At 37.2% G+C, this 24,153-nt stretch overlaps 1 protein-coding gene across 3 annotated transcripts in view; it reads right to left on the bottom strand.

The window, feature by feature from the left end:
* CEP57 (centrosomal protein 57) overlaps positions 1 to 23,910 on the bottom strand; it is a 46,910-nt gene extending 23,000 nt beyond the window's left edge. The window contains exons 1-2 of one of the 3 annotated variants that reach the window (XR_009564948.2): positions 23,631 to 23,910; positions 11,346 to 11,502 (exon numbers count right to left, since the gene is read on the bottom strand). Coding sequence is in view for 2 of the 3 variants with exons in the window: in XM_030883725.3 (XP_030739585.1) it covers positions 11,346 to 11,502; positions 23,631 to 23,675 (202 nt within the window). In the remaining variant the exon portion in view is untranslated. The remainder of the gene's footprint in view (positions 1 to 11,345; positions 11,503 to 23,630) is intronic. The other 2 variants (XM_030883725.3, XM_030883723.3) reach the window with 2 other exon arrangements.
* Between the last annotated feature and the right edge of the window lie 243 nt (positions 23,911 to 24,153).

Here is a 24,153-nt window from a genome sequence, read left to right as displayed (position 1 = left end):
CCAGAGATAAACCCAGGCACATATGGTCACCTTATCTTTGATAAAGGAGGCAGGAAGGTACAGTGGAGAAAGGTGCTGGGAAAACTGGACAGGTACATGTAAAGTATGAGATTAGATCACTCCCTAACACCATACACAAAAATAACTCAAAATGGATTAAAGACCTAAATGTAAGGCCAGAAACTACCAAACTCTTAGAGGAAAACATAGGCAGAACACTCTTTGACATAAATCACAGCAAGATCCTTTTTGACCCACCTCCTAGAGAAATGGAAATAAAAACAAAAATAAACAAATGGGACCTAATGAAACTTCAAAGTTTTTGCACAGCAAAGGAAACCATAAGACCAAAAGACAACCCTCAGAATGGGAGAAAATACTTGCAAATGAAGCAACTGACAAAGGATTAATCTCCAAAATTTACAAGCAGCTCATGCAGCTCAATAACAAAAAAAGAAACAATCCAATCCAAAAATGGGCAGAAAACCTAAACAGACATTTATCCAAAGAAGATATACAGACTGCCAACAAACACATGAAAGAATGCTCAACATCATTAATCATTAGAGAAATGCAAATCAAAACCAATGAGATATCATCTCACACCAGTCAGAATGGCCATCATCAAAAAATCTAGAAACAATAAATGCTGGAGAGGGTGTGGAGAAAAGGGAACCCTCTTGCACTGTTGGTGGGAATGTAAATTGATACAGTCACTATGGAGAACAGTATGGAGGTTCCTTAAAAAACTACAAATAGAACTACCATATGACCCAGCAAATCCACTACTGGGCATATACCCTGAGAAAACCATAATTCAGAAAGAGTCATGTACCAAAATGTTCATTGCAGCTCTATTTACAATAGCCTGGAGATGGAAACAACGTAAGTGTCCATCATCAGATGAATGGATAAAGAAGATGTGGCACATATATACAATGGAATATTACTCAGCCATAAAAAGAAACGAAATTGAGCTATTTGTAATGAGGTGGATAGACCTACAGTCTGTCATAGAGAGTGAAGTAAGTCAGAAAGAGAAAGACAAATACCGTATGCTAACACATATATATGGAATTTAAGAAAAAAAAATGTCATGAAGAGCCTAGGGGTAAGACAGGAATAAAGACACAGACTTACTAGAGAATGGACTTGAGGATATGGGGAGGGGGAAGGGTAAGCTGTGACAAAGCGAGAGAGAGGCATGGACATATATACACTACCAAACGTAAGGTAGATAGCTAGTGGGAAGCAGCCGCACAGCACAGGGAGATCAGCTTGGTGCTTTGTGTCCGCCTGGAGGGGTGGGATAGGGAGGGTGGGAGACGCATATTTATACATATGTATATGTATACATGATTCACTTTGTTATAAAGCAGAATCCAGCACACCATTGTAAAGCACTTATACTCCAATAAAGATGTAAAAAAAAAATGTAATAGAAAAAGAGAAAATTAATACAAGCCATTTGAGTTGTTTTGCCTGTTTTGAACCACTGAGTATTTACTAAACTTTGTAACAGCAAACATTTCTTGCATTCCTTCATTAAACTGTACCTAACAGTAAATGATTTTGCTAGTATTTTATTTTTGCATTTACAGTTATTATTGCAATTGGCTGGAACACTCTTTTTTGATACATCACCCACTATGATATTGCAGGGATATGCTAGATTAACGAAAAGACCCAAAAAGTATATGCTTTCCTTCACTGCATTCTGAAATGGCTAATATATCATGGAGATTGTTTATTTAAACATTTCTCAAAAGTTATTCCCTAAAACTACTCGGGGCTAGAACCTTACCGAGACTTTGACAGTTTTAAGCATTTTTTTCTAGTCAACCCCCTCCCCCTCATTTCTGTTTAAAAATATTTTATTAAGACACCCAAATTTATTAACAGAGAACTGAACTTAATAGTCCTACAGTCATCTATCATATTCTCCTTATTTCTAACTATGTGAATAATTGATTTATGTTCTTTCCTTAAAATCTTAGCATTTCTTTAGAATCTTTCTCAGAAGTTCCTTGGAATCTTCAGCATTTTTATTTCAAAACAAAACAAAAGCCAAACATTACTTCTTTCTCCCACTTGTCTTAGCTCTATTGGTTCTTTAACAAACTTAAATTAATGCTTCGGTTTTCTTTTTCCAGTTTCACTGACAAATACTTGACATACATCAATGTATAAGTTTAAGGTGTCCGGCATGATGGGTTGATTTATATGTATTGTTAAATTAACACAGTAGGTTTAGTTAACTTCTATATCTCATATTCATACAGTAAAAATAAAAAGAAATTTCTCCTTGTGATGAGAACTCTTAGGATCTACTGTCTTGACAACTTTCCTATATATCATACAGCAGTGTTAACTACAATTATTTTCATTCTTTTCTTGATCGATAATGAAAGTATTTAAGATTATATGAATTTCCTTCCAAGTACTGCAATCCATAAGTTTAAGTATGTAATGCTTAACTGTTTTCTTTTGCAAAAAATCTGAATGCACATTAAGCAGGATTTAGGAAAAAACAGAAATGAAAAGGAAAACCAAGAGACCCACAATCCTATCATCTCAGTATAATAATTATAAACATTTTGTTGAAATTCTTCTGGATTTTTCTATGCTTTTATAAGTTAGTGAAATTATCCCTTTGCTAGCTGATATCACACTTATTGAAATATGAGTATTTCTCCATGTCAATCTATAGATACATTTCTAGAATTCCATCCTTATACATACTTGTCTAGGAACTTTCTGTTCCACTAATTTCTAGTTCTGAACTGGCTCAAACCACACTTCCTATTTTTATAGCTCTATAATCTGTTATTAGTTGACATGGTGAGGCCATCCTTTATATGAGTGAAGCCTTCTATTAAAAGAAAAAATGCAGCTCTCACACATCATTCTTTAAGTGATATTCACAATATTAAGAGTTTCCACTGAGGAACATTGCACAGCTCCATTTATTCAAGTCTTCAAGTATTCTCCTCACAGAGCACACAGAACAGGCCTAGGCTGATTTACCTCAGGTGACTTTTCTACCATGGCCTCCTTCCCAGGCCAGGTGGCTGAGCGATTCCAGTTCCTTTTCTCCAATTAGATTTGCAAAGGAAGCATTATTCCAGAAGCCACTTCACCTGGGCCTAAAGCTCTGTCTCCAGTTGCTACCTAGATTTAAAATCCCAACTTCTCCCCTTCTGTACCCCAATACTTAAATAAGGCTTATATCTAATACCAAGACTCCTCGGAGTGTCCCTGAGGCTTTTGGCCTTAAATTCATTTTATTTCTGGCACCTAGCTATTTCCCTTTCTTAATTTAAAGCTGGGTTTTATTTGTTATTTATTATCATATGAAACTGCTGATATTTGTCTATGACAATTATTCTGACAGTAATACTGCCATCATCCTTTTTATTTGTTATGTTCCTAACATGTCTTCGCCAGCTTTTTACTTTTAATCTGTGTCATTCTGTTTGGCTTAAAAAGCATATACTGACTCGAGTTTTTCTTTTTCTTTTTAACATAATCAATGTCATCACATCTGATAAATGTCACCCTATTTTTTTCACTGTATTTTATTATTTCTAATTTTATTTCCTTGATTTTTCTTTATTATTATATTTTACTGTATGAAGTATATAGCATACATCTTGGGAACTGTTTGTCTGGCTTATACATGTCTTTTCCTGGTAATTTCCTCTTACCTCAACATGCCTATAAATACAACTGATGTATTCCTTTAGTACCCTCTCACAAATATGGCCACAGCTGACTGACCCACAGGGATACCCAACTGAAGCCCAGACAATGGCTTTCTTCTTGGGACTTTTGGACTCTGGCCCCAAAAGCTGAAGCCAGAATTAGTTCAACTTAAAACTCAAGCTTTTAGTAGCCATGTTTCCTGATATGTGGAAAAGCTGTTCTGTGGCTAGAGAAAATGAAGCTAGCTAGAAGAAGAATTTAAAAAATAGATGGGGAGAAAGTGTTGGTCATGTTTGAGTCCCTGGTTTCTAATGTTCTTTAAGTCCACCCGTATATCTGCCTTTCTGTTCTTGGTTGTTCAATCCTCCCTTGCATGTTTGTAAACCAAAAAGATTCTTTGCCAAAGCTAGTTCAGACTGGGAATGTCTATCACTTATAGCTAAGTTTTTATTAGCTATAAGTGCATGCACTGCTGCATTTATGTTCAAATAACCACATTACCTAGAAATTCCCTTGAGTGAAAAATATTCTATGTAGAAATGAAAAATGAGAGATTTTTAACTTCATATATTGGGAAGGTATACAGTGGGAAATACATTTCTAGAACAAGAAGCAAATTCAAACACTGAAAGATGGAAAAAAGTGACATACTAAAATACTGTACATATTTATTTTCACAAATAGACCTTCCACAGCAAACACTAGATTTAAAATTTTTATCCTCCTTACCCACAGTATCCCTGAACATACATTTCAAAATTAAATACATTTTGGTTAGTTGAGTAGGAGAGTGCAAATTGCCTCTGGAAAACTTAGCGTCAAAGATAGATACCGAGTTTTCCTTAAACTTTAATCATCTCTGAAATGTGAACTCCGTAGAGGGAAGAGACAACCTATTATTCATAATTCAAACGCCAATGCTACATATCATGTGTGGCACATAGTTGGTATGTAGATGTTTCAATAAACGTATCTAGGAAAGTCTCCATGATTATTCATCTAAAATATAAATTAGAAGACACGGCAGCAATCTCTTTCTAACTCTTAACCTAATAAAATTAAACCTCATCTTAGTAATTTATAATTCCTTCTTTCCCTAAGACAATCAGTGATTCCCCACCTTCACTGAATTTTCTGTACTACTTGGTGAGCTTTAAAAAATCCTAATGCCCAGAATATATCCCATACAAACAAAAACAAAAAACCCCAAAACCCCCAAACAAGCAAAAACCACCACAGAATATTTGGAATGAAAGGCAGGAGTCCAAGATCCTCAGGTGATTCTAATGTGCAAAGTTTGAAAACTTTCTAGTAACATCTAGAGCACGAAAAGAATGAAAGACTTTCTCCTCTTCTCAATCTAGCTTGTCATTCATTCAGAATTTGGGGTACATTAAGCCTAGCAGACCTCAGTATCATCTCATTAACAACAAAGTGGGGTCTATCTGTTATCTGGAATACTTCTATCACTAATTTATCAGCACAAGTTTGCTGCAGATTAAGGGGGGGGGACATTGGGGGACCCAAATCACTAGTACACATCTTTAATTTCCCTAGTATTTTTCTGTCTTTGTAGTTCTCTACCCTTCTGACTATTCCCACTAATTTTAGCTCACTATTTAAACAGTGCTATTTTCCAAAACCCTTTCCCCCTCTACTTTCTTTCCAGAGAACCCCCTCCACACACATATAGCTTCATTTACTACCGTATCCCTGTTCATGCCTGAGTTCATTAGTGCAGAGTTCTTTTACACTTCACTTTTATTTTCATTTGCTTACTATTTCATCTCCACCTAACTCATAGGCATCTCAAATTTGATACAGCCAAAATTATATTATCTTTCCTTGAAATGTTCTAGCTTTCCTGTAATTTGTCCTAATCACACTACCATTCTCCACAATAGAAATTTTGGACTTCTTCTTCACTGCCCACCAAACTATCCATAAATCTCTCCTTAATCAGTCTCCTGTTCTCTATCTCAACTGGCATTGCTTCAGTTTAGACTAATTTCTGACCTAAATTTCAGTTCAACATTTATAGAGCACATGATGGGTAAGGCACTCTGCAAGATGAAGAAGAGAACATAAAAATAATTAGGATAGTCCTTGCTTTCAAGGAGCTATTGTCTAGTTTCTGGAGAGAGATGCTACTATCTACTCTTCCCACACCTGGTGAAAAATATTTACATCAACAAAACATGACTCTGTATGTACTCAGAGTCTTTACTATGTTGGTTCTCAAAGCATGGGGCATGGCCCCATGGGGAGGTGTGGCTCATCACCAGGGTCTGTGAGATCAACACTATTTTCATTACACTACTAAGATTTTATTTACTCTTTTCACTGTGTTGACATTTGCAAAGATGATGCAAGAGCAATGTTGGGTAGAACTACTAATTTTAGCACAAATCAAAGAACTGGCACTAAACAATAATTTTGGCATTGTATTTGCCACAGCCACACTCAGTAAGAAAAAACAAAGCCGCTTGTTTGTTGGCCTCGATGAAGCAGTAAAAATCATTAAATCTCAAGACTTGAGTACACATCTACTTAATACTGTGTGACAAAATGGGAAGGACACATCTGTAAAGTACGTAACAAAGGACAATGGTCTTGATGCACAAATGTTTGACTTGTGAACTGAACAAAAAACAATTCCTTCAAAAGAACACCCTTTTTATTTGAAAAAACTTTTGTTAGACTACGACTATTCAGACTTAAGGTATTTAGTCATTTTCCTAATGAGCTTGTCCTGATTCTCAAATGACATGGGCCTTCAAAGAGCTGACAGTAATTGCTGCCAATGATAAAATTCAAGTGAAAGTTAAAATTCTAAAAAAAAAAAAAGTTATCTGTTTTGTGAGCTTTATAGTTTCCCAATATAAAGGTTTTCTTCTATTGAGATCAAGTGATATTAACAAACGTAATCTTTTTGATATTGTATAAAGAAATGTCAAATTTTACAAGTGTGTATAAGTCAATACAACTAACAAGTCATGCATGGGTAAAAGAGCCATTCAAAGTTCAAAACAAACCAATGCATTTCAGTGGAATAGCACTCAAAAAAAAAAAAAAAAAGTTTACAGGCTTGAACCTTGACTAACTTCTGGGAATTGGCTTTGGGAATGTTCTCTATGTTACTAACCGATAAGGTCATTTTGTATGACTAGGGCACTGAATCCTGCTGCAGAAGTCTGCCTAGATTGTGTAAACAATATGTTTTATGGTGAATATCTTGACTGGCTGAGCAGGCACAAAGTGTCTGTGTGACCAATCCCAAATAAAAGCCCTTGTCTCTGAGCCTAGTTATGCAGTTTATTGCTGGAGGAAGAAGTGTGTTTTATGTGATCACAAGAAAAACCTATGGAAGCCTGAATCTGGATTTCTCCAGATTCCACTGCAATAAACCACAGGTGTAATTACAACTGCTTCTGAATCTTAAATTCTTCTAGTTAATATGCAACCACGTAGGTGGTTCTGAGGTCCCAGATTATGAAAAACTCAGTAATGTTTCCATAATCCACACTGCAGCTAAATTTTAAGAAACTGTATTTGCCAAGCTGTGATGTAGTGTCAAAGAATAGCCACAAATTGTTGGAAAGGCTATTAAAATTTACTCATTTTCCAACTGCATATCTGTGTAAGGCCAGATTTTCTTTCCCACATACTTCAATCAGAACAATTTATCATCACAAGTGGAATGCAAAAGTAGATATGAGAGTTAAGCTGTCTTCTATTAAGCCAGAAATAAGAGATTTACACAGTGTAAAATAAAACAATGCCACTCTTTATAGTATGTTTTTTAAATTTGGAAAAATATTCTTTATTGAAATACTTATGTACACATGTAATGGGTTTCCTGGCCCCCCCAAAATTGAGAACCAATGCTTTAGAAGAACAGATGGGCAGTAAATTGTTATCAATACCTAACACAATAGCTATAACTTGACTATAACACTGGTCCCAATAACACTGAGTGTTCCAACACAAATTTGTAATAGATACGCCAAGATGTTTTTTCTCTCAGCTCTTAGGGGGATCAAGAGTAGCTTGGGACAGTAAAAGACCCCAGATTGGTTGACACCAACCCCACCAGTTTATCTCAGTGTGCTATATATGTATTACTATTTTATTGTCCATATGTACTATGGTATGTGAAAGGTTGGAAAGCACTGGCCTAGTAGAACCGCCTTGTAGCTACTTACCTTGTTTCAAACATCCAAGCCATTCTTCACATTACTATCATGTGAAATGTACTGAACAAGTGACATGACCTATAGGTTATACTGAAAATCTTTGGAATGATGTTACCATTATTTCAAAGGACTCTCTAGAAACATTAGTACATTTTTTGATGTCAGTAATAATTTCGAATTTCTTGTTCATTTCTTTTCTAACTGAAGTTCAAAATTAATATGAGAATTACAAGAAGCACAGTTTATCTCGTTCCATGGCATTAGTCAAATTATATTTTCAAAGTCATTTTCCGATAGTGAAGTGAAATGGTAATTTATCAACGAAAATGTTAAACCATAACTAAACTAAAAAAAACAAGTTTTCCCCCTAAAGTATTAGTGAGAAAAAAACATTTACTAAGTATAAAAGAAGAAGTTTATCATGGCAAGTATCTATTCAAAATAAGCCGTCATTCATTCAGTAAATATTTGAGGGTTCACTGAACAAATCAGGGAAAAAGTGGGAAGAGAAAATGGTTTTGATACTGCATATGTTAAAGTAATCATCTTTGAGATTTTCTTCATCAGTTAATTTTGAATATACCTACCTTATACAGTTTTCCTGAGAGGATGAAATGAAATATATTTGCTATGTCTGAAATGTTACTGCATTTCATTCCTTTCATTCTTTTTTTAAAGTTGTGTTTAATCAGTAGTGTGGCAATTATATTTACTAATGATTTTCTAGATAAAAGAAGTGTTATATTTTAGCCACATATGGGTTAAACAGCTGTTTGTAAATTAGTTTAGGAACCCTTTTGTTTCAATTGGGAAATGCATTGCAAATATCTTAAAAATCAATCTCAGAATAACACTGGTTTGTAAACTGTGTACTGGCTGTATAATAAAATACTAGGTAGGTAACGATATCTAAGTATAGTTACCAATGTAAATCCTAGCCTGTAATGGGACATTAAAAGTGTTTGCTGAAATAAATTTAACACGAGGCCTTTAAAAATTTCTTTTAAGTGTCTTTTAAGAATTTCAATAGGTGATACTCAATTTACTAACTAGAAATATCTTATTCATAAGATACTGTATCTCAAAGATGATGATAAAGAAAATACTGATTAATTTAACGGTTAATAAAACAATTGATAAAGTGCTACTCATCAGAATACAGCAGCTAAAGACTGGCAATTCAGAAAAATAACAAAAGTTGTGTAACTTTCAAACAACATAGGTTAAAAAAGCAAAACACAAATAACTGAAGCCCACAGTGGAGCAAAAATCAGTTAAATTTTAGTAATGATTTCTTTTAAAAAAATAAGCACACACAAAAACATGCAAGAGTTCTAGCAGGAACATAAGGTCTAAGAATTAGATACTAATCCTATCACGATTTTTCATCTAGTTTTGATCTTTACGTTGATCTTTACGTCGATCTAAAGACTTTTTTTAAAGTTCAGAGAAAAGCAAATTACTAAAGAATCCATGAATAAGAAAAATTAAATGGGGCAGATTTATTCACAAAGCAAAGGTTAGCAAGTGTTTAACCTAGTGTGTTAGCAATAAAGCTAAATTCTGCCTGTGAGTAATTTGTGGTTTTCAGGAAAATGAGAAAGGGCAGAAAAAAGGAGAGGAAGAAGAAAGTAAACGAGAACAAATAATGTGGAAGACAGTAAATAAGCTTCTTTTATTCCTTCAGAACATGGTGTTATGAACTGTGTAGCAATGCCCCAAGATAATCATTATGATCCATTATACTTTTACAGCGTTTCTATCAATCCAATGATACCTACTTTCAGTATAGGATGGATAGACACAGAAACCACCACCCCTCGCCCCAGACAAAAAAGTAAAGGCTATGAGGTATGACCAAAGGACCAAGAGAGTTCAGAAGAGACATCTGAAGACAGCGAAGAGAGGTATGTGTTGAGGAAGCTGGTAGAAAAGAAGACTGCTATGAAGAAATAATATACAATCCAGGCTTTAGAGAAAAGAGTATAATTTTCACCGTGGCTGGTGTGGTAGGCAAAACAGACACTCAAAGATGCCTATGTCCTAATCCTAGAATCCCTGAAAACCTGTTATATGGTAAAAAGCATTTTGGGAGATGTAATTAAAGCTATGGACCTTACAGATAGGGAAATTATATCTGATTATTTGACTGGGCTCAATCTAACTAAAATACATGAACCCTTAAAAGCTGACAATTTTCTCTGGCTGTAATTAGAAAGAAGCAGTGGGAGAAGTCAGAGAAATTTGAAGCATGAGAGAGACATGACCCACCATTCCTGTAGGGGACCATAAGAAAAGCACGAGAATGCAGACAGATTCTAGGAGCAAAGACTGGTGCTGACTGAAGGTCGGCAAGACAATGGAACCTCAGTTCTACAACCACAGGGAACTGAATTTGGCCAAGAATCTGAATGAGTTAGCAACAGGTTCTTTCCTAGACTCTCCAGTAAGGAATGCAGTCCAGTCAACACTGTGATTTCAGGAGCCTAAATAGAGTACCCTGCTAGTCCTACAGATAATACATTTTGGTTATTTAAGACTGTGAAGTTTGTAGTAATTTGTTAAGGCAGCAAGAAAACTAATACAGATGGCAAGTTTCAGGAACAACTATATTTCAAAGCAGCCAAAGCAAAGGATGTGTGGGTAAGGAAGAATGGAAGAGTGGCTAGGGATGAAGCTGGTAAAGCAGGTAGAGCCTAAGTTATAGAAAATCTAAGACTTCATTATTTAAGCCATGGAGAGGTGCTGAAACTTTTCTTTACAGTGGGAGAGATGAGTAACAGCAAATGGCAGCAATGTTGTTAACTGGGGATGAGAGGGAGACCAAGGCAGAGAAATTGGTTAAAAGTGTATTACAATTATCTATGCAATAGATGATGAGAGCCTGAACCAAACCAATGAGAATGAAGAGACAGAGAAAACCTGTAAGTTTTGGGGATATTTCAGAAGCAAAACACAAGTCTTGGTTCCTGAGTGATGCTGGAAATGACAGAACAGTCCTAGATGACTCAAAGTTACATAGTCTTGATGATCAGGTGGATGATGATGTCTAATAATCAAGGAACAAAAGAAAGGCATTATATTTTGAGGAGGTTAAAAACAGGAAGGGGGGGCTTCCCTGGCGGCACAGTGGTTGAGAGTCCGCCTGCCGATGCAGGGGACACGGGTTCGTGCCCCGGTCTGGGAAGATCCCACATGCCGCGGAGCGGCTGGGCCCGTGAGCCATGGCCGCTGAGCCTGCGCGTCCGGAGCCTGTGCTCCACAATGGGAGAGGCCACAGCAGTGGGAGGCCCGTGTACTGCCAAAAAAAAAAAAAATTAAAAACAGGAAGGGGGAAGTATACTCTCCTCCTCTAATTTTACAATAAACGGAAGACACAATTAAGAGTTTTTAAGCAGTGAATAAACACACAAAAGAAACCTCCATTTTGTTAGGCTCTATTACCTCTGCTGTTGCTTTCTGGATAGGCAAATGTAGGCTTATTTGGGGAACGTCGCAGATCACTATTAAGGAAAGGCTTATCAGGTGGATATATTACATATGAAGATGAGCAATCGTGACCCATATTTCCATTAGACTTTGATGGTTCTGCTAAGATGTTCTGAAAAATAAAAATACAGAAATTACCTTTCAAAATTTTAAACCACAAATAGCATGTGTATATATACATATGTTCCACTGATGGAGGCAAAAACTAAAGTCCATTGACCAAACACAACAGAATTCAATCATTACTTGAAAATAATAAAACTTTTAAAGCATTTCATATGTCTAAATGTAGCCATATGCCAAATACTATAAAAAGGAAATAATGTTCACACAACTTGAATACAAATGCTGCAGAGATACTTAAATATGGTACTCACAATGAATATTGTGAGTATAGTTTAATTAATTAGTTTATTATAAAATAAATTAATTAGTCTAATTTATTAATATAGTTTATTTTAAAAATATGTACCGTAAGATATATATTCAGAAAAGTAAATATTATCTTTTTACAGTATCAGAAACTGCTAGAAAATGACTAAATTAATCTTTCCCCAATCAACTACACAATTCCTGAGTATCTATCAAATGTCCAAAACTCTGGGGTATATAGAAAGAAAATAAGGCATATTCCTTGTCTCAAAAATTTTACATTTAGGGGGAAAAAAGGAAGAAGCCATTAGAAAACATTAAAGCTTATCGAACACATAAATATAAAACTTTATTTCCACACATACACCATTCTGCATTTGTCATACTGTTCAATTTGGGATTACATTCCACATGATAATTTTCAGTGCAGGGGATGCTAACTGTTTTGCTTTTTGTAGGTGACTTCCTTTTGGTAGAAAGACCTAGAGTGGGAAAAGCTCAGGTGGAAGATATGACTGCTAGCTGCTCAAAACTCTCAGACATCCATTTTTCTTATTCAAATAGCCACAGTAAACTAGGTTCTCAACTCTTACCTTTGGGGAACTATATAGTACCAGAATATATACCAGAATAGTACCAGAATATATCTGACTATAAAGTACCAGAATAACCTGTGTCCAGAAAACTAAAAAGGAACAATGAATATTTACAATACAGTAAACCGCCTCCTGGAATAAAACGCCATCAAAAACCATATTGTATCTAAATCTTATTAAAAATTGAAGACTATATTTCCATGTTAAAAACCATGCAATTTTCCAGTTGATTTAAGAAAGCAAATACAAAACATACACTATGGCTGTGAAAACTAAAAGAGCTTGGAAAGGGTAGGAGGTAAGTCTCAAAAGCAGTACTTAAATCCATGCTACTCTACTGTGAAACGTGTGTTCACATGCAACAAGGACTAATAGTTGGCATTTTTTCAACTTTTGGGAAAACTGACATCAAGTTTTGGAGGTGGCTAGAAAATAGGGTGTTTTTCAATTCTTAAAATATATAATACTGCCAAAGCTCTTGCAAAACACCATGCATAATCAACCATATAGCTTAACTTTAAATATTGTTCTTCACAGAGTACCTCATGTCTCCATACAACCTACTAGAATCCTATCATTTAACAACTACCATTCAAAGAACAATGGTTAGGGAGCATTTAACATATCTATGAACATAAACCATGAGCAAATTCACTTATGATTTTCAAAAGGAATTGTATTAGTATTAGCAAACACTGCACAGATATTAACAGAAGGATTATGCATAAATAATTTACCAAAACCCAAAAGAAAAAAAAACAAAACACCCAATCAAGAAATAAGAACAAACCATCTTTGCTAAATTCATTGCCTGCTAGCTCTCGTAAAATGAACAGTTCAATATTTGTCTTTCAACAAAATTTGTTACGTATACATCATCAAAATACTGCTTGGGCCAGTTGACAAATTAAGAAAAGTCTTAATATAAAAATGCAAGTTATAATGAGACTTTTTTTTGAACAGTAATTCTAAATATATTCCATTTTCTAAGTCAGTCACCTCATTTTGAATGTCAGGGTTTAAGCAATGAAAGCCATTGTTAACTATAAATGTTTTGGATCAATGTCCTCATTTGCTGCCAGAAATCTGAAGCAAAGAACAGGAACAATACATAAATCAACCCAAAGCAAAAGGAAGAAAGAAAACAAAATGGCTTTATAAAAATTATTTACAAGAACTATTTTGAAATAAAATTAAACCAAGAAATAAGAAACTGATAACTCAATTAAGTACACATAGTGTCTATTAAAAATTGTAGAGGATAAAATGTGGTACCTACATATGATATTATTCAGCCTTAAAAAGGAGGGAAATCCCACCATGTGCTACATAATGGATGAACCTTGAGGATATTATGCTTAGTGAAATAAGCCTGTCACAAAAAGACAAATATTTTATGATTCCACTTACACGAGGTAAAGTAGTTAAATTCATAGAAACAAAGTAGAAATATGGTGGTTACCAGGGGCTGGGGGGAGGTTGCAAAGGGGAGTTGTTTAATAGAGTTTCCGTTTTGCAAGATGAAAAAGTTCTGGAGATCTGTTTCAAAACAATGTGAATATGTTTAATACTACTGAACTGTACATTTAAAAATGGTTAAGATGATAAAGTACTAGGTAAACAACTAAAGATAATAAGAAAATAGTGAGTTGTCACACCAACCTGACCTCCAGTAGAATCAGGGCAATCATATTCTATGTGATTAACTGAAAAATTAACTAGCTTTCAAAAGAGAACCCACAAACCTACTTGCATCTATTCTCACACACACAACACAGGGAATGAGCTTTGTATAATAGACCTATCTCCACTTACCTACTCAGTCTTCGTTGTCCTTTCTAAAGGACATGGTATCCCTCCAGATGCCATCTATTTCTCCCTCCCTACTAGACCTTGCACACTGCCATTTGGAAAGAAAGGAAGGGAGGGAAGGAAAGAAAGGGAGAGAAAGAGGGAGGGAGGAAGGGAGAAAGGAGAGAAAGGAAGGAGGAAAGGAAGGGAGGGAAGAGACAGCAGGGAACAGAGAAAGCGGAGGGAGGTGAGGAAGGAAGGAAAGACAGACTTTTCTGAACTTTAGGGACTCCTCTCCAGCTCCTGTCTCATTTCTCAGCTTTTATAACAAAGTCCCTCAAAATACTTGTTTGTAATTGCTGTCACTTCTTAATCACCTTCCCTTTTAATCCCCTCCAGACTTCAATCCTCACCAATTCAGAGAAACAGCTCTTCAAGTTCACCAGTGACTTTTACAGGGCTGAACTCAGTGACCTCCCAGAAGCATGTGATACAGCAGATCACTTCATCCCAATACTTCCTTCAGTGGATGGAACACCACAATCGGATTTTCCTTCTAACACCCAGGCGTCTCCCTCAGAATCTCCTGGGCTCTCTCTCCTTCCTCTTTCTAAATGCTGGAGGTTCCCTAAAGCTTAGTCCTTCCTCCTCTTGTCTTCATCTACATGGATACCTTTGATGATCTCATCAACTCTCAGGGCTTTCAAAAAGCCTCTATCTGCTGATAACTTTCAAGTTTAAATATGTTATATATAGCTCTCCCTCTTGAAATTCTATATTCAAATCAACCTTCCTACTCGCTGTCTCCACTTGGATGTCAATATGAGGACCCCAAACTTAACATGTCTATAACCAAATTCTTGAATCTATTTCCCAAACCAACTCCTCAAAGCATACCACAATAATTGGCACCACCACCTACCCAGCTGCTCAGGCCAAAACCCTTGCACGAGTCATTTCTCATACACATCTCACATCCAATCTTTCAGTATACCTGGCTGGGTCTCTGTCTTTACCATATATACAGAAAGTCTTCAACTTCTCATCAATTCCACTAATTCCCTGCTTGACACCACTGTGATCTTTTTGTCTGGACTACCATAATAGCCTCCTAACCACTTCTGTCGAGGTCCCCCAGTCTGTTCTCCAAACAGTAGGTGTTATGATTCTTTAATAATTCAAGTAATGCCCCTAATCAGAACCTTCCAATGGCTTTCCATCCCAGAATAAAAACCAAAATTCTTACCATGATCCCACATTAACTGATCCCAGGCTAACCCTGACCTCATCCCTTACCAGTCTCTCTCCACCCCACCCCCATATTTTCCAGCCATACTGACCAACTTTTGGATTTCTAAAATGCACAGTACACTGTTCTCATTTGCTATATTTACTCTGCCTGGAATGCTCCCTTCCTCCCACTACTCAGTTATCTACTCAAAAGTTTGTCAGTGAGGTTTTCCCTGACTACCCTATCTAAAGTAGCACCTTTTGTCACTCTATCTCCTTACCCTTTTAAGAAACACTATTTCTACCTGATATATTTATCATCTCTATGCCCTGTGGAAAAATTAAAAATATATTTAGTTTTTGTCCCTGAAAGAGGTTTAAAAACTCTCAGAATTTTTAGTGATAGGAGTGTCTTTGTTATGGTAATAGTGGGGGCCCTGGATAGCTTTAGGATGAGCGCAGATAGCCAGAAAAACCTACCAGGCGATTAGAGGGTTAGAAATTTCAGTCCCACCCCGTGCCCTCAAGAGAAGAAGAGGGGCTAGAGATTGAGCTCACTCACCAATGGCTAATGATTTAGTCAATCCTACCCACATAATGAAACCTCCCTAAAAAACTCTTTGTTCAATGAGGTCCCAGGAGTGTCCAGATTGGTCATGGAAGTCCCTTTACATCTTACCCTGTGGGTCTCTTCCATTTGGTGGTTCTGGAGTTGTATTCTTTATAAGAAAAAGTTTAATAAAAGTTTTAATTGTAAGTGTAGCGTTTTCCTGAGTTCTGTGAGTCACTGTAGCAAATTACTGAACGTGGCGGGGGAAGAGTCAGAACTCCTTAATCTACCGTTGGCTGGGCAGAAGTACAGCTTCCTTGGGGGCATCTGGGACTTGCAGGTGGCAACTGAAATGGGGGCAGTCTTGTGGGACCTAGTGTCTTAACCTGTGGTGTTTGCACTATCTCTAGGTAGTGTCAGAATTGAATTGTAGGACACCCAGTTGGCATGGAAAAATTGCATGTTGGAAGAATACAGTCACCCCATTAAGGGTTTAAGTTCCAAAAAGACAATAAATATGTTTAATAAATCTGTTGAACGAATTAATTATATAAATATGTTACAAAACAGGAAAACTGCATAATGCTTATAAAACTGAATAATCCTATTCAATAAAGTTACTATAATCTCTTAGAAGACAAAAGCTTTTGGTTTCTTTTGTACCAAATAATAGCACAAATGTCATAGGGAGGCTGTGTAGAAAGAGTTAACATCGCAGACTCAAGGTCTGCCTGCAAGGTTAGTTCTTGGCTGGTATTTCGGAACTTGAATTTTGGGAAGGTTCCAAATATTGTCACCATTAGAGTTAGGGGTCCCCAAGACCATCCTCGGGTTCAATGATTTGCTTGAAGAACTGACAAAACTCAGCACAGAGTTATACTTACAGCTATGATTTCTTACAACAAAAGGATACAAAGCAAAATCAGAAAAGGGAGAAGCTACAAGAGATCAGGCACAAGCTTTGAAAATTCCTCTCCAGGTAGAGTCATACAGGATGTGCTTAATTCCTCGAGCAACTAATAGAGACAGCTGTGTCAAGTGGCGTCTACTAAGGAAGCTCTTTAGACTCAGTGGCCAAGGTTTTTATTTGAGGCTGGTTATATTCCTGACTCCCAGAAGGAAAACAGGTGTTCAACATTGTTTGCATAAACAGTTTAAGCACAATAAGCCACTCTTTCCTGATTTATGTTAAAGTTCTAGATCTGTGTAGGAAACTGTTTACCACTCAAGTTCACAGATGCCAATGAAGAGCTAACCTTGCAAACAGCCCTTTCTAAAAATAACAAGTCATCTGGAATTATGGAAGATTTCAAGAGAGAATTATTTTCTGTCTTCAATGCCATATGCATCCAATCATGGTACCTGAGAACTATGGAAGGGCAAAGGATCCTTTAAGCATACTGTTTATGCTATCTTCTCTCATATTAATACTAAAAACAATCCATAAACCTCAAACTCACCTTGCACTTTACAACCTACACTTTCATTATCTGGGTTGATCTTCACAACATTCCTGACAAGTAAGCAAGTAAGAAAGTATCTCCACTTTATAGTTCAGGAAAATATACTTGGATTTATTTTCAGAACAATGAACATGGTATCTTAGATTTGTTAGCACATTGTTTTCTCTAAGCACACTCATATTCTCCTTTAATTATCACAAGAACCCTATGAAGCAAGCATAGCAAATATTACTGTCCCCATTTTGTAGGTGAAAAAAGAGGCTAAGAAAACATAAACCATTTGCTTCAGGTTTCACAGCTACTAAGGAGCCCAAGTCCAGCTCCTAATCCAGTCCTCTTTCCAAATATTTTTCTGACTAAAATGATATGATTCTAGGAAAAACTTTCAGGATTAAAGGCAAAATGTTTAACCTGACCACTTTCTTTCCTGGTAGCTTTAGTTGTTAGGGCAAACATCCTACTTAGGAACACTTATAACTCAAATATTTATTTTTTATTTATTTATTTATATTTTAAAAAGACTATTGATTGATTGATTGAGGCATGCAAGCTCTTCGTTGTGGTGCCTGGGCTTCTCTCTACCTGTGGCGTGCGGGTTTTCTCTTTTTCTCTCTCTAGTTTGGCGCATGGGCTCCAGGGTGTGTGGGCTCCGTAGTCTGCGGCACCCAGGCTCTCTCCTTGAGGCACGTGAGCTCAGCAGTTGTGGCGCGTGGCCTCAGCTGCCCCACAGCATGTGGGATCTTAGTTCCCCGACCAGGGATCAAACCCATGTCCCCTGCATTGGAAGGCAGATTCTTTACCACTGGACTACCAAGGAAGTCCCCTCAAATATTTATTAAACGTCTCTGTGTGTGACACTGTGTTAAGTGTGAAGGATGATAAAAAATGTACTATTACTTGCCTTCTTTTCAAATGTAATGTGCAACACAGCTGGAAGAAATAAAAATCAGGTACATAAAAATTTAAATACCATTTAGCAGACCATACACAAATACATAGAAAAGATAAAGCAGTATGACCAACGCGGGGTTATTCCAGGAATCTAAAACTGTGTGAACATTAGGAACATCTTTTGATGCAATCCATCCCATTAAAGTGAAAATCCATATGAGCAACAAATGCAAAAGAGTAGTCAATAAAATTTAATATCTAGCCATTATTAAATAACTTTTTTCTTATGGTAATTAGAAAATTTACCAAAAAAATGGCAACATATTTAATGGTGCAAAATTTAAAACATCCCTTTAAAATTCAGGAACAAGGCAAAGATTATCTACAAGACAACTTCTTGTCAATGTTGTGCTGTTATTTCCTAGCCTGCACATTAAGATAATGAAAAGATATAACAGATGTTAAAACTGTAAAGGAAGAATCCAAACTTCACTTATTATGACTGTCTCAACAGAGAATACCAAGAACCCTCAATTATTAGAACTGGAGTTTAGGAAAGTTGCTGAGTAAAATTAATATGCAATAATGAATAATAATTCTATATACTAGTTAGAAAATGCAACTTATGAAAACATATAAAAAATAAAGTAACTAGAAATAAATTTAATAAATATACAAGACCTGAAACTATAAAACTCTACTGAAAAATGTTCAAATAAATGTTACTCCAAAAAACTGGAATAACATGTTCAGATAGCTCAATATCCTAAAGATATCAGTTATTCCCAAAATGAACTAGAAATTCAAATCAATTTCAATCAAAATTCCAATACGAGATTCTAGAATTTCTACTGAAGAACAGCAGAGGACCAAGAATAGCTACCATTTCTTCTGAGGAACAAGGAAGATAGTTGGCCTCTCAGACCAAAAAAAAAAAAGGAAAGCATTAAGACAACGAGTATAGAAAAATACAACAGTGGAACAAAGAGCCCAGTAACATGTTCATACACATATGGAAATTAATATACTTACAGCTGGAACTGTAAACCACTGAGGAAAGGATGAGTTTAAACAATGCTGAAATGCGTATCATAAATAAAACATCCCTACCTCATAAGCACACAAATTAATTTCAAGCAAATAAAAGACAATAGGCCCCAACTTTAAAATCTGTAGAGAAAAATATAGAATATCATTAAGGCCTTGGCTATAAGGAAGAATTTAGAAAGAATTACATTAAAATAAAGAACTCTTGCTAATCAAAACATATCATAAAAAAACAAGCCAAAGAGCATTAGAAGACTCCTAATAGTTGACTCAGAATACGTAAAGAATGACTATAAATCAGTTAAAAAAAAAAAAGACAAACCAATTGAAAAAGGCAAAAGATACTAAGAGGCATTTCACAGAACAAGAACAAAACACACAAAAGACTAGTAAAATTATGAAAAAAAAAGTGTATCTTCATCAATGATCAGAGAACACAAATAAGAATAAGAACAGGACACCACTTCACACTCATCTCTCAGCAAAAAAAAAAAAAAAAAAAAAATGACACAACACCACGGGTTAAAGAGGATATAGATTAAAGGGGACTGTTGATGGGAACGTAAACTGGTACAATCACTTTGGGAAACAATTCAGCATTACCAAATAAAGCCAAAGTTGCACACACTCTATGACCCAGCATTTCACTGAACTATTTCCTCTCTCCTCAATAAAAAAACCAAAAAAGTCAGTCCTAAGTTTCTAAACATACACTACAAGCCATTACTAAGTTGTAACCCGCAGTACAAACCTGTGTTTCAAAAATCGCTGCTCCTCAAACTTTTTGGTCTCAGGACGCCCTTACACTCTTAAAAATTACTGAAGACCCCAAAAAGCTTTTGCTTATGTGGGTTATATCAATTGATATTTATCACATGAAAAATTAAAACAGAGAAAATTTAAAGATATTTACTAATTTAAAAATATTAAACCCATGATGTTATCATAAATATAATTTTTGAATGAAAAATAACTATGTCATCCAAAAAATTTAATGAAAAGAGTGGCACTGTTTTACATTTTTTGCAAATCTCTTTAACTCTTGGCTTAAAGAAGGCTGCTAGATTTTATTTGCTTCTGCATTCTCTCTGTTTTGGTTAATGTACATGAAGAATCTGGTCTCCCACAAAGTGGCTGGATAAGGAAGGACACTGTAGACCCCCAAAGGTCTTCAGACCACTCTCTGAGAAATGCCACGCTAGAGAAAATTTTGCACATGTGAAACATATAGAGATGATCACAACAGGACTGTTTACAATAGTTGGCAAACAAATGAACAAACCCTAAAAACCCCAAAGCCCATCAAGATACTACACTATACAGAAATATAGAAGAGGCTCTGTCATTTACTAGTTGTGTCACCTTGACTTAACCTCTTTGTCCCTCATTTTGCTCATTTAAAAATGGAAATACTAAGGCCAACCTCATAAGATTATTATGAGGATTAAATGAGTTAATATATAAAAAGTATTTAAAATGCCTGCTGGATAGTACTATACTAGTATTATATATTATTATAATCTCAAAATGTGTGTGTGTGTGTGTGTGTGTGTGTGTGTGTGTGTGTGTGTGTAAGAGAGTAAAAGAGAAGCAGGAAGATGCACTAAGGGGCATGAAGGTATTCATTTTATTATACTCAAAAATAAATCCTTTATATATTTAACGTTATGAAATCTATGATACATTCATAAATCACTTTTAAGAGAAATACACAGCAGGTTTGTCAATGGGCCTGGCAAAAAAGCCAGGGAGACCAATTAGGAAATTAGCTTATTAATTAAGTCCAAAGTGACCTAAGAGTGTTGACCATGGTTACCGGGGAAAATTTAAAACAAAAACAGGAAAGATATTCTGTTTCAACACTAGGCTGCCTGTACTTTCATTATCATTATGCCTGATCATACTTATTTTCCTGAGGCTCTCCACTAGTGGGTTAATACATAGCAATCTTTCAATAAATGTTAGCTGCTAGTTGTTACTCTTCTTGCTGTTGTTGCAGAGAAAGAATGCTTACAAGAACAATTCAAAAGTATCACCTACTTCCATGTTGTTCACATTTGAGATTTACATTGCACCTGCTTCCCAAAGACTGTTATTTGTGAATCTACCTGATGAAAACCCTTGCCTCCTAAAAGCATTTCCATTTACTATACCTATGCTGGGTTTATCAATGTTAAATACAATAGAAATAATTAATGTTCACAACCCTGAAATCTCATTATGAGTAGCCTTCTGAGTTCATGTTGTAGTTTTAAAAGGTCTTCTTTCGTTGCCTTATTTTATGATCGGCTATCTGTTAAGCTGGAGTGCTTTTTAAATTCTGTTGGAAATGCCAGCCTTATTTCTGACAGGACAGTTAAAGTATCTAAGCAGGGCCATTTCTTATACACTGATAAGTTAAATTTAGTCATTTTTGTTTTGAGACATAGTGACTTCCAAATTAGACATTTTGATTTAGCAGGTAAAGTTAAGAAAGTTATACTTTGATTTGTAAAGGGTCCTAGGTATCCTTAGTGTACTCTGAGTATTTCGAATCCACTTAAAGCTGAGCTTAGCATATAAAAATATATATGCTTTCCTATTAAACACTCTATAGGATTTCTGTCCAGGGTATCTTAAAGACTAAGGGTTGACCACACCCCAGTAACCACTCTCAGCTAGGTGGCCTTGGCAGAGTTCAGCTCAAAACAACACTTATAGGAGCTTTCCTTGCTCAGTCTCCAAGTACTGTTTTGAGAGCGGTGAAAAGCCCTCCTTTCCCAATTATGTTTAATTATTTTTTCTCCTGATTAAATCTGATTAATCACAACTCCTATATCATCTCATCCATCTACTTAATGACATTTCTTAATAGTCTAATAGCTCGTCTTTTATCTTCCCTTTCACTGATCTAATTCCTGGATAACTCCAATTGTTTCCTTCCTTCCTTCCTCTTAATCGTCCCTGACCACTCTACAAACTTGCTACCCCCACTGTGCTGAAACTCTGAAGATCACTTCTGGCCTCATTAACACAAATTTTAACAACAGTCACCAAAAGCTGAAACTGAGGAAAAGTGTGTTTTCACCAGGGTGACTCTGCTTTTACTGTCCCCCTAAGCTTTTCCCCGTTAACTTCTTTGACAACATTACCCTGATATTCTACTCTCACTATCTCTCTTTTTTCATATTTTAACCTATTTTTACAATTCATGTAACCGAACTCTACCTCCACACCACCTCTGCTCAATTCAAATTTTTACAAGTTTTCTGAAAACACCTCTTGTCTTGGCACATATTCCAAAATGCCTGCGGTGAGTTTTTCTCCTTCCTTTTCTGTTCCTGGGACAAGCATTTCCGATTCCTTCACCACCCAGCTAGCTCCACCTTCTCTACCCAAGCACTGCTAATCACTCTCGCCTAGGTTATTCTAGCAGGGTGGCATTTATCAAACTGTACTGTGTAATAATCTAATTACGTGTAGTTTCTCTTCAGTGCTTTGCTCCTTCAGAGCAGGGGTTCTCCCCTATTCATCCGTGTAATCCTAGAGCCTAAAAGTACGCCAGACACTCAGCATTTGCTAGGTGAAGAGCTAATGGCTCCAGCTTGAGCTGCTTCACATTCACATTTACTGCCTATCTATTCCCAATGCGGCAGGTCCCGCTCCAATTCCACAAAATACCAGTGACTGGATAGGCTGGTGGCTCTTGTAGAGGCCAATACAATATTTAAGATTGGCTCCCCTTGTCGCCTCTCTAAAAGGGCATTTACTACACACTGAGGTCACCGTAATATAGAGGGAGGTGGGAAGCGCGCGCGCTCGAGGTAGGATGAGCACAGATCGAAGTTACTGGGAGGATGGGAGGGGGAGGCACTGCAAGCAAAGGAATCAGCAGAAGCACTCAAGACTGCGTACAATTCAACAGCTGCCCATTAAGCCGACTAGAGCGCCCACCTGGTCTCGGAGAGTTTCCAAGAGGGGCCGTTACACCCACGAGACCCAGGAGCCCTGTTCTCGCACGCCAAGGTGTAGGTAGTCATCCCTGCGAGTCCAGGCCACTTTCGGCACCTGGGCGGCTAGGCCGAAAGATAAAAGAGGCGGCGGGGGGGGCGGGAGTGACGGGCCCGGCCTGTCTAAATGGAAGGGTGCAACCTTGACATAGGAGCGGTGGGCGCCGAGGTAGCAAGGGGCGATCTAGGCGCCCCCCGCCGCTCCCCAAGATGGAGTGAGACTCTGGGCCGAGAGCGCTCTGAAGAGTGAGAGAAAGCAAAGGGGCGCCAGGACCGACCCGGGGCCTATTCGAACGTCAACCGCTTCTTACCGAGAACTGAGAAGCCGAAGTCTCAGAGACCGACGCTGCCGCCATCTTCCTGCCGACCTCCGCAGCCCCGGGAGGGTCCGGGTCCGCGTGCTGTTCTTCAAGATTCGAGAGCCGCCCGCCAGGGGCGACCCTAAACCGAACCCCTGATGGAAGGGGCTGGTATGTTGGCCCCGGGTCTGGAAACCCCTGCCACACACCCCCACAGGGCCGCCCACACTCGGAGTGCACACCAAAAGCGCAACACGTCCTAACAGACGTCCTGGCTAGCCAATCAAAAAATCAGACGTCTTCCGGTGGTAGGAGAATCCGCCTCTTCCCTCGGTGACGTCACAAGGTAGCGCGCCGCGGGGACTGGGGTGGCTGGCTACCGGGCGGCTCTTGAAGGGGTTCTGCACAGGGGCGGGCATTCTCGAAGGGGAAGCGTGGGCGAGGCGTTGTGTTGTCTCCAGTGGCGATTGAATGGGATGACTGTAATAAAAGCGAATGCGAAGCTCAAAACACTCCATCACTTCCCTTGCGTTAA

This window comes from Globicephala melas, chromosome 8 (genome assembly GCF_963455315.2).
Source record: "Globicephala melas chromosome 8, mGloMel1.2, whole genome shotgun sequence".
In the NCBI taxonomy this organism is placed as follows: domain Eukaryota; kingdom Metazoa; phylum Chordata; class Mammalia; order Artiodactyla; family Delphinidae; genus Globicephala; species Globicephala melas.
Note: the sequence above shows the minus strand (reverse complement) of the source record. Positions and strands in the feature narration are given on the sequence as shown.